The sequence below is a fragment of the Balaenoptera acutorostrata genome, chromosome 8 (genome assembly GCF_949987535.1).
Source record: "Balaenoptera acutorostrata chromosome 8, mBalAcu1.1, whole genome shotgun sequence".
NCBI classification, from domain to species: Eukaryota; Metazoa; Chordata; class Mammalia; order Artiodactyla; family Balaenopteridae; genus Balaenoptera; species Balaenoptera acutorostrata.
Window position 1 is genome coordinate 72,454,458 of NC_080071.1, and position 15,978 is coordinate 72,470,435.

A 15,978-nucleotide genomic window follows, 5' to 3' on the forward strand; every position below is an offset into this window, starting at 1 on the left:
TTTGCCTTATAATATCTTGTTCTCCCATTTGGAAAGACTGGATTCTGTGCTCCTTAATTCACTCTGTCTTTTAAAGGTACATCAGAGAAAAAAACTCAACAGTGCATTATCTCATCCTGGAAAATTCTGTTTAGTTTTGGGATTTAAGTATTTCTTTTTGGAGATGATATGTGGCAAATAAAAATATTATAAAATATATATTAGCAGATTTATAATAAATATAATTTATTACCATAAAAAAGCATGTATCTATAGGAAGCATGTTCGTACCTGGGAAAACGTTCCTGACATACCAAGCAATAAGGAAATAAATGAAAGAGTCGACTAGGATTAGACAGCATAGCCAGCCAAACGAAGTGGTGTCATCCTGAACTGGGGAACTGTACATATTTTCCCACTGAAGACCTAAGAAGTGAACACATAGATTTATTCTTCTGTGAGACATATTGCAGGTGTGAAAGATAAAATCCAGTTGTAAAGGAAGTGAACCTACCAATGCCCTGCTCCTCATATCGTGCAATGTACTGACTTGCATAGCTGAAAGCTGTTGGGGACAGCAGGTTCTGTGAAGAAAATCAATGGCAATGATAGTTCTTGTAGATTTCACACATTTGGCCCAGAGGGATCTTAACATACTTAAAACTTTGGGCACTTATATAGATAAAACTGACGTTAACTCTCTAAGCATATTTAAAAACACAGAGGTCCCTTACCAAGCATGTTACAACTCTGGAAGAAGAGGAGAGGAAATAGCAGAAAAAAAAGCAGTAAAATTATAACTTAAAAATATTTATCAAAAATCCAAAATATATATATCTAAACTTATTAAATGTTGCTTAGCAATTTATAAAACCAGTAATAATAGGGTAATACAATGTTAAGGCTAATATCAAATGAAATGTTAGGGGCCAGAAGGTATTTTTACTTCAGAGGTTGACTTCAAGTAATAGAGGTTTTATGCATGAAAATATACTAAAATGTCAACTGAGTACTAATAATGCAACAAATTAAAAATTTAGATGTTGTTTAAATTCAAGGTGGTCAATGCCAAATGAAAGTTATTTATCACTTTCTATTTCCATAAACAGCAAAGTTTTAACATGACTCTCAGTCAATGATGAGCTTTACTTCTGCTTTCCAAATTTCAAAGTCAGTAAACTTAATGCTTTCGTTAAAATTCTTAAATTCATTTAGTACTTTAATTGAAAAAGCAGAATTCAAAATTGATTATATGCTCTCAGCGTATTTGTCTTTATGCCTGTATGTTATATTATATGTCATAAAAACCATGAGAATTATTCATTTATGAGAATAATGCCAGTTATAGAGGCTCTAAGATACTTAAGGAATTGGGCCAAAGAGAAGTCAGAATTCTTGATGATCTTCAAAACTTGATGTATTACATTTTAACTGTTCTTTCTTCAGGTACTGTCTCTTAACAGCATCACCTATTATAGTTTTAGAAACCGTGGAGGAAAAGTTTTCTTTTCATGGTCTTACGCTTGTATGGTAGACAATGATGTAACTGACTCTCATTAGGACAGTTACTCATATTTTGCAAACACTGAACTTTTACATTTAGATAAGTGTATTCTCAGTTGGAGAGCCAAAACCACCAAAAAAGGTCCATTCCTTTCACACCCTGGCCATTCAGTTGTGACAGCTGACTCACCATGAATACTTTTACTATGTAGCTCAACTCATTCTCAATTGTAACCAGAACAATAAATGGAAAAAAGGCAATGATGTAGATGAGGCTTCCAATCAGAGCTGCAATGTTGGTGTTGTTGAAGAAGACACTGATAAGGTAGCTCATGGCAAGAACTGAGAAGCTATAGTCCGAAAAATACAGGAACAAAATGAACCCATTTGTTTTAGGAAGAATATTGCCAAACTTGAGTATAATGATGAGGATGATGATGGTAACCAGTAAAAATCCAACACTCTCTATAAGCCAGGCAAAAAAGTGGCTGGAGGAGTTTACACCCATCATCTTCATGTACTGTAAAAAGGAAAAAGTGTTAGCGCCTTCTTAAGCTAATACACACTTAAATAACAATTATTCCTGTATCATTCCAAAATGTCCATGAGACTCTTCATACACATGGAACTAGGCATTTTAATGATTTATCTAAGTCTAGTATTTGTCCATGCTTGCTATGTGAAATTAATATGACCATTTATTCCAGCCTATCTTAGATTGTATGTTCCCAGAGTGCCCCAATATAATGAATGATTTGGATGGTGAGGTTTGTTTTGTTTATTGACAATTTCATTTTATAACTGGTATCTAAGTGATGTCTCCAGATTAAACTAGTTTAGAATAGACCATCAAAATTTACGGTATACCCTGCAGAATTTTACAACATGAATTTGACATTTGTGCAGGCATGAATATTTCAAGCTGGTGAAAACCCATGGTTTACTTCAAATTCAATGTAGGGACTGAGGTAATAAAACTCCATAATATTTTTACTAAACATGAATGAAAAACACAATCAGTATTCATATTCCCGAGAGAATTAGAATAGACCTGATTCCTAAGAATTTAAAACAAGCAAACTTTGAAGGGGGACTTTCTGCCTTTTGACATAACGTCCCCATCCTTAAAATCCCCAACAGTCTAGGTCAGGTTTGTCATCTTTGTTTTCCAAAAAGATGTCCATGAACCCAAAATGAACTCATGTATCTCAGGTAATCTATACCTCTCTCTCTCTCAGTTGATATTCTTTAATAACCCAGTGATATCCCTAGAGACCAAGGTATTCCACCAAGGTAGAAAAACAGACCAGCATGTTTGTGCATTAACTCAAAAGGATTCTGAAAGATCTGAAGTCCCTAGGACCTTGGGTGTCTTGAATTTGGTGACTTGAATTTGTACCTGGTTTCTAGTTTTAACAACTCTTGATTAATGTTAAGCTTATGAATGTAAATTCCATTTAAAAAAAGAACAAAAGAAATGTTCCACTAACAGCTTTATAATCCAGTATTTTTTTTGTAAAATCAAGGATTTTCAATGTCCTCCCTTTAAACCTAACTTGTCCAGGAAAAAAAAAAAAAAGGGAATGTGCCAAATCTTTTGCTTTACAAGCAAAATTGTGAATTTTACTTTTTACCTTTGCAACTTATTACATTTTGATAACTCTGCTGCTCCAGTTGTTACCATGGAAACAGCTACCTGACTGGCAAGAGTCTAAGCTGTGGGCCTTAAGCTAATCACCACTGTGGAAATCCTGTGACTTTTCCTCTTAACTTTGCCCTTTTCCTCACCCTCTTCTCTCCTACTACTTCTCTCCTCCCAGACCCTGCCATCCTTTGCAGTAAAGACTCAATCTATGTTTCCATAGGAATAAATGTGTGGGTCAAAGTAAAAAAATCAGCATGGAGTGAAGATTCACTATGGAAGGTTTTCTCCATTGCTATGTATCTATCATTGAAAAGAAAACTACATTTTGGTGTGAAAAAGACCTCACAGATCTTATTTTAGCAATTCTTTCCCTGCACCCCACCCCATTTGAGAAATTACCGTGTCATGTTTGACACATTACATGTGTCATGTTTGATGACTTCATTTCAGAGATATTCACCAATTTTTTGGTGACTTACCAGTTATTTGTATTTTGACGTTTTTACTGAGTGTAATGCCTATTTGAATATAATTAAATGGTGAGTTATAGAACCCATATAACACCCCAAAACTGATATTCACCACCTAATTTCATGTGACCTACACAAAAAATATTCCCCCCCCATAGCAATGTAGGTCAGTAGGAGGCAAGTCACTATATTTTACAAGGTGGATATACAATATCAAGGACTCTATCAAGGACATGAAATACAGCTGACTTAATGTATAAATATGTTTTCCTTCCCTGACAATGGATAGCTTCAGTATAAAACATTTATATACCTAGAAAATTCTCCATTCATAGCCTTGTTAAAAAATAATTTAGCAAACCCAAAGACCAGGACTGAAGGTGTTGATCACCATAATTTTGAAGTTTTCAAGGCTCAAGATCAGATTTCTATTCCCAAGAGTTGGTAAAAGTTGGAGACTGATCATTGCTTTTTATCAAAACAGATCAGGTTAGGTACTTCCAAAAGTGTTTACTACTTAACATTCTAGATCAAACTTCAGTGTTAAACTTCAGGATTTTATGCCATGAGAAGAACAGCTGTTATTCATAAAGAGAAAAGGCAATGAGACCATGTAAGTCATCCATAAATTATTCAGACTCACTGCCAACTTCGAGATAATCAACAAGACCAAACTTGCTAATGGAAGGTCACCCACAGAGAACGGCTGGCGTTAGTGTCTCCTCAGGGTGACAGATTCAGGTGTTGGCTTTGTAATCAGAGTCACTTTTCTCAAGCCCCCCAAACCTGCTGGAGCAATTCATCAATATCTGATAACGTGTTACTCAGAAAAACCCCTCTGCACAGTGGTCAAAGTCTGTTCCAGTTCTTGGCAGAAAATAATGATAAGAAAGAGATTCTGTAAGATTGTGGATAAATGTGTCACATTCAAGAGAAGCTTATGCCCAGGGATTGACATTAATGCTGTCAGGAAAAGAAATCATAAATATACATATATTTACTTGACAGCAATGTCTTCATTCAATTCAACAAGAATGTCAAGCGCTGGTTAATAAGAAATAATAACATTTTCTACCTCAAATTTTATATCCTATTATAGATATTTATGTTATTGTTTTTAGTTAAGATATAAAGGATATTGTGATCATTACTTGGAATATTCCAAATTCTCACTAGTAGGATGGATAGTGTGTACTAAGAAGACATAAAAAAGAATAAATTAGGCAGAAGGGGAGAGGCAGCATGACCAAAGGAGGGCCTCTGGGGTGTGGAGTTCTGGAGTTTGGAGGAAAGCATATCCCCTTTCTCACAGAGCTGAGGTTGAGGAATAGCTGCCTGGCTGCATAGAGTGAAAAAGAGAACCTGGGTGGGAAGGTCTCCATGTCACTTACTGTGAAGAAAGTAGAGGCATAAAGAGGCTAAATAATTAGTCAAAAATGAAACAGCCAGGAGACCTTCACGATGGCATAAGAGTAAGACGTGGAGATCACCTTCCTCCCCACAAATACATCAGAAATACATCTACAGGTGGAACAATTCCTACAGAGCACCTACTGAATGCTGGCAGAAGACCTCAGACCTCCCAAAAGGCAAGAAACTCCCCCACATACCAGGGTAGGGCAAAAGAAAAAAGAAAAAACACACACAAAAGAATAGGGATGGGACCTGCATCTCTGGGAGGGAGCTGTGAAGGAGGAAAAGTTTCCACACACTAGGAAGCCCCTTCACTGGCAGAGACTGCAGGTGGCAGAGGGGGGAGCTTCAGAGACACGGAGGAGAGCGCAGCAACAGGGGTGCAGAGGGCAAAGCGGAGAGATTCCCGCACAGAGGATCGGTGCCGACCAGCACTCACCAGCCTGAGAGGCCTGTCTGCTCACCCGCCAGGGCGGACGGGGGCTGGGAGCTGAGGCTTGGGCTTCAGAGGTCGGATCCCAGGGAGAGGACTGGGGTTGGCTGTGTGAACACAGCCTGAAGGGGGCTACTGCGCCACAGCTAGCCGGGAAGGAATCCGGGAAAAAGTCTGGAACTGCCTAAGAGGCAAGAGACCATTGTTTCAGGGTGCATGAGGAGAGGGGATTCAGAGCACCGCCTAAACAAGCTCCAGAGACAGGCACGAGCCGCGGTTACCAGCATGACACCAGAGACGGGCACGAGACGCTAAGGCTGCTGCTGCAGCCACCAAGAAGCCTGTGTGCGAGCACAGGTAACTATCCACACGTCTCGTCCTGGGAGCCTGTGCAGCCCGCCACTGCCAGGGTCCTGTGATCCAGGGACAACTTCCCCAGGAGGACGCATGGCGTGCCTCAGGCTGTCGCAACGTCACGCCGGCCTCGGCCACCGCAGGCTCGCCCAACGTTCGTTCCGTACCCCTCCTTCCTCCCAGCCTGAGTGAGCCAGAGCCCCCAAATCAGCTGCTCCTTTAACAACGTCCTGTCTGGGTGGAAACAGACGCCCTCAGGCGACCTACATGCAGAGACGGGTCCAAATCCAACACTGAACCCAAGGAGCCTTGCGAACAAAGAAGAGAAAGGGAAATCTCTCCCAGCAGACTCAGGAGCAGCGGATTAAATCCCCACAACAAACCTGATGTACCCTGCATCTGTGGAATACCTGAATAGACAACGAATCAGCCCAAAATTGAGGCAGTGGACTTTGGGAGCAACGATATATATATTTATTTCCTTCTTCTCTTTTTGTGAGTGTGTATGTGTATGCTTCTGTGTGTGATGCTGTCTGTATAGCTTTGCTTTTACCATTTGTCCTAGGGTTCCGTTTGTCCAGTTTGTTTTTTTTTTTGTTTGCTTGTTTTGTTTTTGTTTTTAGTATAGTTTTTAGCACTTGTTATCATTGGTGGATTTGCTTTTTGGTTTGGGTGCTCTCTTCTTTCTTTTTCTTTCCTTTTTAATTACTTTTTAATTTCTTTTATTTTTAATAATTATTTTTGATTTTAATAACTTTATTTTATTTTATTTTTTTCTTTCTTTCTTTCTTTTTTTCTCCCTTTTCTTCTGAGCCATGTGGCTGACAGGGTCTTGGTGCTTCAGCTGGGTGTCAGGCCTGAGCCTCTGAGGTGGGAGAGCCGAGTTCAGGACATTGGTCCACCAGAGACCTCCCAGCTCCACATAATATCAAACGGTGAAAGCTCTCCCAGAGATCTCCATCTCAATGCTAAGATCCAGTTCCACTCAATGACCAGCAAGCTACAGTGCTGGACACCCTATGACAAACAACTAGCAAGACACGAACACAGCCCCGCCCATTAGCAGGGAGGCTGCCTAAAATCATAATAAGGTCACAGACACCCCAAAACACACTACCGGACACAGACCTGCCTACCAGAAAGACAAGATCCAGCCTCATCCACCAGAACACAGGCACTAGTCTCCTCTACCAGGAAGCCTACACAACCCACTGAACCAACCTTAGCCAATGGGGGCAGACACCAAAAATAACGGGAACTACAAACCTGCAGCCTGCGAAAAGGAGACCCTAAACACAGTAAGTTAAGCAAAATGAGAAGACAGAGAAACACACAGATGAAGGAGCAAGGTAAAAACCCATGAGACCAAACAAATGAAGAGGAAATAGGCAGTCTACCTGAAAAAGAATTCAGAATAATGAGAGTAAAGATGATCCAAAATCATGGAAATAGAATGGAGAAAATACAAGAAACATTTAACAAGGACCTAGAAGAAATAAAGAGCAAACAAACAACGATGAACAGCACAATAAATGAAATTTAAAATTCTCTAGAAGGAATCAATGCAGAATAACTGAGGCAGAAGAAAAGATAAGTGACCTGGAAGATAAAATAGCAGAAATAACTAGTGCAGAGCAGAATAAAGAAAAAAGAATGAAAAGAATTGAGGACAGTCTCAGAGACCTCTGGGACAACATTAAATGCACTAACATTTGAATTATAGGTGTCCAAGAAGAAGAGAAAAAGAAAGGGACTGATAAACTACTTGAAGAGATTATAGTTGAAAACTTCCCTAATATGGGAAAGGAAATAGTCAATCAAGTCCAGGAAGTGCAGAGAGTCCCATACAGGATAAATCCAAGGAGAAACACTCCAAGACACATATTAATCAAACTATCAAAAGTTAAATACAAAGAAAAAATATTAAAAGCAGCAAGGGAAAAGCAACAAATAACATACAAGGGAATCCCCATAAGGTTAACAGCTGATCTTTCAGCAGAAACTCTGCAAGCCAGAAGGGAGTGGCAGGACATATTTTAAGTGATGAAAGGGAAAAACCTACAACCAATATTACTCTACCCAGCAGGGATATCATTCAGATTCAACGGAGAACCTAAAAACTTTACAACAAGCAAAAGCTAAGAGAATTCAGCACCACCAAACTACCTTTACAACAAATGCTAAAGGAACGTCTCTAGGCAGGATACACAAGAGAAGAAAAGGACCTACAATAACAAACTGAAAACAATTAAGAAAATTGTAATAGGAACATACATATTGATAATTACCTTAAATGTAAATGGATTAAATGGTCCAACCAAAAGACATAGACTGGATGAATAGATACAAAAACAAGACCCGTATATATGCTGTCTACAAGAGACGCACTTCAGACCTAGGGACACGTACAGACTGAAAGTGAGGGGATGGAAAAAGGTATTCCATGCAAATGGAAACCAAAAGAAAGATGGAGTAGCAATTCTCATATCAGACAAAATAGACATTAAAACAAAGACTATTACAAGAGACAAAGAAGGACACTACATAATGATCAAGGGATCAATCCAAGAAGAAGATATAACAATTGTAAATATTTATGCACCCAACATAGGAGCACCTCAATACGTAAGGCAAATGCTAACAGCCATAAGAGGGGAAATCGGCAGTAACACAATAATAGTAGGGGACTTAAACACCCCACTTTCACCAATGGTCAGATCATCCAAAATGAAAATAAATAAGGAAACACAAGCTTTAAATGATACATTAAAAAAGATGGACTTAATTGATACGGACATTCCAGCCAAAAATGACAGAATACACTTTCTTTTCAAGTGCTCATGGAACATTCTCCAGGATAGATCATATCTTGGGTCACAAATCAAGCCTTGGTAAATTTAAGAAAATTGAAATCATATCAAGTATCTTTTCTGACCACAACGCTATGAGACTAGACATCAATTACATGAAAAAATCTATAAAAAGTGCAAACACATGGAGGCTAAACAACACACTACTTAATAACCAAGAGATCACTGAAAAAAACAAAGCGGAAATCAAAAAATTCGTAGAAACAAATGACAATGAACACACGATGACCCAAAACATATGGGATGCAGCAAAAGCAGTTCTAAGAGGGAAGTTTATAGCAATACAATCCTACATCAAGAAACAAGAAACATCTCAAATAAACAACCTAACCTTACACTTAAAGCAATTAGAGAAAGAAGAACAATAAACCCCCAAGGTTAGCAGAAGGAAAGAAATCATAAAGATCAGATCAGAAATAAATGAAAAAGAAATGAAGGGAACAAGAGCAAAGATCAATAAAACTAAAAGCTGGTTCTTTGAGAAGATAAACAAAGTTGATAAACCTTTAGCCAGACTCATCAAGAAAAGAAGGGAGAAGACTCAAATCAACAGAATTAGAAATGAAAAAGGAGAAGTAACAACTGACACTGCAGAAATACAAAGGATCATGAGGGATTACTATAAGCAACTATATGCCAATAAAATGGAAAACCTGGAAGAAATGGACACATTCTTAGAAAAGCAGAACTTTCTGAGACTGAACCAGGAAGAAATAGAAAATATAAACATACCAATCACAAGCACTGAAATTGAGACTGTGATTAATAACCTTCCAACAACCAAAGCCCAGGACCAGATGGCTTCACAGGTGAATTCTATCAAACATTTAGAGAAGAGCTAACACCTACCCTTCTCAAACACTTCCAAAATATAGCAGAGGGAGGAACACTCCCCAACTCATTCTACGAGGCCACCATCACCCTGATACCAAAACCAGACAAAGATGTCACAAAAAAAGAAAACTACAGGCCAATATCACTGATGAACATAGATGCAAAAATCCTCAACAAAATACTAGCAAACAGAATCCAACAGCACATTAAAAGGACCATACACCATGATCAAGTGGGGTTTATCCCAGGAATGCAAGGATTCTTCAATATATGCAAATCAATCAATGTGATACATCATATTAAAAAACTGAAGAATAAAAACCATATGATCATCTCAGTAGATGGAGAAAAAGCTTTTGACAAAATTCAACACCCATTTATGATAAAAACCCTCCAGAAAGTAGGCATCGAGGGAACTTACCTCAACATAATAAAGGCCATATATGACAAACCCGCAGCCAACATCGTCCTCCATGGTGAAAAACTGAAACCATTTCCAGTAAGATCAGGAATAAGACAAGGTTGCCCACTCTCACCACTATTATTCAACATAGTTTTGGAAGTTTTAGCCACAGCAATCAGAGAAGAAACAGAAATAAAAGGAATCCAAATCAGAAAAGAATAAGTAAAGCTGTCACTGTTTGAAGATGATATGATACTATACATAGAGAATCCTAAAGACGCCACCAGAAAACTACTAGAGCTAATCAATGAATTTGGTAAAGTAGCAGGGTACAAAATTAATGCACAGAAATCTCTGGCATACCTATACACTAATGATAAAAAATCTGAAAGAGAAATTAAGGAAACACTCACACTTACCACTGCAACAAAAAGAATAAAATACCTAGGAATAAACCTACCTAAGGAGACAAAAGACCTGTATGCAGAAAACTATAAGACACTGATGAAAGAAATTAAAGATGATACAAACAGATGGAGAGACATACCATGTTCTTGGATTGGAAGAATCAACATTGTGAAAATGAGTATACTACGCAAAGCAATCTACAGATTCAATGCAATCCCTGTCAAACTACCAATGGCATTTTTCACAGAACTAGAACAAAAAATTTCACAATTTGTACGGAAATACAAAAGACCCTGTATAGCCCAAGCAATCTTGAGAAGGAAAAACGGAGCTGGAGGAATCAGGCTCCCTGACTTCAGACTATACTACAAAGCTACAGTAATCAAGAAAGTATGGTACTGGCACAAAAACAGAAATATAGATCAATGGAACAGGATAGAAAGCCCAGAGATAAACCCATGCACATATGGTCACCTTATCTTTGATAAAGGAGGCAAGAATATACAATGGAGAAAAGACAGCCTCTTCAATAAGTGGTGCTGGGGAAACTGGACAGTTATATGTAAAAGAATGAAATTAGAGCACACCCTAACACCATACACAAAAATAAACTCAAAATGGATTCGAGACCTAAATGTAAGACCGGACACTGTAAAACTCTTAGAGGAAAACGTAGGAAGAACACTCTTTGACATAAATCACAGCAAGATCCTTTTTGACCCACCTCCTAGAGAAGTGGAAATAAAAACAAAAATAAACAAATGGGGTGTAATGAATCTTAAAAGCTTTTGCACAGCAAAGGAAACCATAAACAAGACGAAAAGACAGCCCCCAGAATGGGAGAAAATATTTGCAAATGAAGCAACTGACAAAGGATTAATCTCCAAAATTTACAAGCAGCTCATGCAGCTCAATATCAGAAAAAACAAACATGCCAATCCAAAAATGGGCAAATAACCTAAATATACATTTCTCCAAAGAAGATATACAGATTGCCAACAAACACATGAAAGAATGCTCAACATCATTAATCATTAGAGAAATGCAAATCAAAACTACAATGAGGTATCATCTCACACCTGTCAGAATGGTTATCATCAAAAAATCTACAAACAATAAATGCTGGAGAGGGTGTGGAGAAAAGGGAACCCTCTTGTACTGTTGGCGGGAATGTAAATTGATACAGCCACTATGGAGAACAGTATGGAGGCTCCTTAAAAAACTAAAAATAGAACTACCATATGACCCAGCAATCCCATGAATGGGCATATACCCTGAGAAAACCATAATTCAAAAAGAGTCATGTACCGCAATGTTCACTGCAGCTCTATTTACAATAGCCAGGGCATGGAAGCAACCTAAGTGTCCATCATTGGATGAATGGATAAAGAAGATGTGGTATATATATACAATGGAATATTACTCAGCCATAAAAAGAAACGAAATTGAGTTATTTGTAGTGAGGTGGATGGACCTAGAATCTGTCTGTCATACAGAGTGAAGTAAGTCAGAAAGAGAAAAAGAAATACTGTATGCTAACACATATATATGGAATCTTAAAAAAATAAAAATGGTTATGAAGAACCTAGGGGCAGGGCAAGAATAAAGACGCAGATGTAGAGAATGGACTTGAGGACATGGGGAGGGGGAAGGTTAAGCTGGGACGATGTGACAGAGTGGCATGGACTTACATATATTATCAAATGTAAAATAGATAGCTAGTGGGAAGCAGCTGCGTCGCACGGGGAGATCAGCTCAGTGCTTTGTGACCACCTAGAGGGGTGGGATAGGGATGGTGGGAGGGAGACGCAAGAGGTAGGGGATATGGGGATATATGTATACATACAGCTGATTCACTTTGCTATACAGCAGAAACTAACACACCATTGTAAAGCAATTATACTCCAATAAAGATGTTAAAAAAAAAAGAATAAATTAGCATTCAAAAAAAAAAAGAAGACATAAAAAAATTGCCTCAAGTGAAGCACCACAGGACTACAGACTCTTGCATAATTCTTGGTAATCTTGTCTGCCGACCACAGATATTTTAGGTTACCTGTCTGAACTGAGAGAGAGGACAACTCCAAAATTTTGTCTCCAAAGCAACATAAACAACCAAGTCCCCATAAATGACTTATATTAGAGCAAATAGATGAAACTAACCATGAAACCGAGAACATAATGTGAAAAACAACTCTTTGGTGTGATATAAAATCAGCTTTTGTACAGATTTAATATTTTTTTTTCAGATTTAATATTTTAATTTTAAAAAGCAAGGAATGCAGAATAAAACTCAATTGCAAGACATTTTGAAATACTTTTTTTTAAACTACAGGCTTCATTTTATCAATAAACTTATTGGGCATTAATATTTGTGCTAAATTTCTTTAACAAGTTAAAGGAGTTTACTAGAATCATACCATAACAAGTTCAAAGGTGAATGGCTTCACTGAATTAGCAACTGACCTGGTTTCTCTGCCTAGCTGTGACAACAATTACAGAAGGAAAAATGTTTTGTTGGTTTGTTTGTTTACTTTTTTATTCAACTGGGAAAAGGAAACAGAGAATGGGCAGCTTTAGATCTTAGTAAATATTAAAATGATAATATTAAAAAGTGATCTTGAGTCGCTGGTAACCTAAGAGTCTATCCACCATCATCTTCAATAGTCGTTAGGAGTCTAGGCTACTAAAATAAAATTGTGAGAGAGAAGGTAGCTATGACACGGAAAAGAATTGGTCAGAAGTCCAGACACTTGAGTTTTAGACCCAGGTCTACCATTAACGAGCCCATAGTTTTCATCAAGTCACCTCTCACTTTCTGGGCTCAGCTTTTTCATCTTGAAAAAGGAGGAGGTTAGTTTAGAACTGTTGGCAGAGGAGGGAGGCTGAGCAGGGGCATTAGAAATATTCTACTCACTCCACACCAGCTTCCATCAACTCATCTCACGAATAGACCATATTCCTTTAAATTTACGACACTGCTAATTTTAAGATGTGTCATTATTTTACATGCCACCAAGAAAGAAAAATCACTGCCAAATAAATTATGACACCCTATCAAATACATCTCAATTTCAGAGGCTTTAAAATGTGAAAAAAAAAAATCATTCTTAGAATTGATAAAAAAATGAATAATCGAATATCTCTTCTGTTCTGGCAGTGAGAAAGTACATTCTGGAAATATAATGCTGAATGAAGTCTAGACGACAAGACTCAGAGAGTTTAAGGGATTGGGCCCAAGTGAATATGAACTGGAAGACTCAAAGCCTTATTTTCTGATTCCAAGTTCAGTGATATTCCACTATGTAACTTTGACCCCCAAGACTCAGCTAGTTAAATTTTGAAAGTAGATGCCTGCAAAATGAAGACACAGAGCTACCAAACAGAAACTGGTTCATTGTTAAAAATGTCTTTCATGTCTTCTATTGAGAAAAACTCTTTATTGTGCTTTGATGTTTTCTGATGACATCCATAGATGCATTCAGAGAGTACTATTTATTTATTTATTTATTTTTGGGCCATGCCATGCAGCATGTAGAATCTTAGTTCCCCGACCAGGGATCGAACCCGCTCCCCCCTGCATTGGAAGTGCAGAGCCCTAACCACTGGACCACCAGGGAATCCCCCAAAGAGTACTATTTTCAAACCAAAATAATACAGAATGCATGTATTTTACATATACGTATATAATATATACATAATAGACATATATCACAACACATATATACACACACACATGCTTATATTTACTTATATTTTTAAGGTAGATTATTTACTGTGCTGTAGAAAAGAACTCAGTTTCTATCAGTTTTCTATTTCAAAGTTTTCCTTTAATTTGTAAAGATTCACTTCTGAGTACCAGGAACCTGACAGAGAAATATAAGGTAGGAGCTTGCAACCAAAGTTATGGTCCAGGGCATGGATTCAAGTTTCTAAATTGGGGTTAAGGAAACATTGTACACAGTCCTGAAAACAATGGGGCTCAAACCAGTTGATGAGACTTTTACCAAATTATAACTGAAATATAAAAATGCAGCTGAAGATCACCCAGAATTCAAATAGGAAAGGTAAAAAGTGTGGGTTCAAACTCTAGGACAACCCTGGAAGTCTGATGTTGAGCTGACAAAAACATAAAGCAGTAATTTGTACTTTGTAAGGAGAAATAATCAATTGCCTAAAAGCACTGGCAAAGTAAGTCTGAAAAGTACAATTGGGCTAACAGGTTACTCTAACCTCATTGTTTCAGATTGTCAGCCAGGCCTGCAATAATTATTGTCCCTCAGTTTTGAAATGTTTCCGCTATCTTGTCACTTCATGAGTGAGTGTAAAGAATGGGCTCATTACAGGATTAGCAGATAAAATTATTTCTACTGTAATATAATCAAAACATCACACAATGCTTTTTCATAAATTCTAAAAAGAAGTGAGATATTTTGGATTTGGGGATAATGATGAAGAATATGTTCAAGAAGAGATCATGCTTTACATCCCAGGTCCTGTCTTTCATCGTCATATTATTAACCTAATCAGTAGCATAACGTGAAATTCTTAGTCTCTATAAATCACAAGTCAGTGAGAGACAACTGAAGGAGACAAGGTATACTGGAAAGAGAATTTGCTTCTTGAGAGCTGAAACAAGTCATATGTCTCTGTCCACGTCCAAATCTGTATCTATCTATATCTATATCTATGTCTGTATCTATATATCTATATCTTCATTTGGACTCATTTAGTTACTATGCCAACAATTTTCCTTTCTTAACAGTTATTATTGCTATTATTTAAAATTCTTTTGTTAAATCCTAAGTCCTACAAGTAACTTCTTGGGCAAAAATTACTGTTAGGATCATAAATCGTACTCAGATTTTATTCAGAATTATTCAGATTTCGTTTTTCAGAAGCATTTATAAAATAACTTCTACACAACTTTTTGAGAAGACAAAATATTGCCGTACCAGCTGCCTTAATGTTTCATAATATATTTTTCCATCTAATTCACCAGGTATGGGTCAGGCTTTCTGAGTTTGCTTAGGTATGACGAAAATCATGGTAATTAATTATATCCATGTACAACTTATTTAATAAGAGATTCTCAACATACCTCATGAAGTCGGAGGTCTTTCTCATAAACAAGTTTTTTTACAAATGCAGCTATAAATATAACCCAGGCAACCATGAGCACGATTGGAAGGGAATAAGAGACACTGGTTAGGAAGCTGTAAGGAAAAACAAAAATAAAAACAAAAAAACAAAAATCCAGTGACCAAAATGAATGTCACATTTGCAGATTTTAATGTATAAAGAACACACTCCCTCCTACACTGAAATTATACTCCTGTTCTGAAATTGAGACTAATTATTATTACGACTCTTTCATTTATGAAGTGTGAAGCTGACTTAACAGTAAGTGCATGATTTTCTTGCCATACTGCTGCATGATTTTCTTGCCGTACTGCTGCAAGAGTAAAACAGTTCTGGATTGTTAGATAAAATTGCCAAATTGTTTAAAGCGTGTTTGTGTATGTCCTGTTCAGGAAAATAATTATTATACAGATATAATTGCAAGGCTCTAAGCCCTTCTGTCTAAACTAAGTTCTTATCTAAAAGGCAGATTTAAAATTAGATGATGATTGGTTTACCTAGCTAAAAGATATATCTTCTCAAAT

The 15,978-nt window shown here is 37.3% G+C and overlaps 1 protein-coding gene across 1 annotated transcript in view; it reads right to left on the bottom strand.

Moving 5' to 3' along the window:
• The window catches only part of ABCA12 (ATP binding cassette subfamily A member 12), a 192,708-nt gene that overhangs the window by 47,874 nt on the left and 128,856 nt on the right, over positions 1-15,978 (bottom strand). Inside the window, exons 23-26 of the mRNA XM_007187873.2 lie at positions 15,414-15,528; positions 1,673-2,002; positions 494-563; positions 271-405 (exon numbers count right to left, since the gene is read on the bottom strand). Coding sequence (XP_007187935.2) covers positions 271-405; positions 494-563; positions 1,673-2,002; positions 15,414-15,528 — 650 coding nt within the window. The remainder of the gene's footprint in view (positions 1-270; positions 406-493; positions 564-1,672; positions 2,003-15,413; positions 15,529-15,978) is intronic.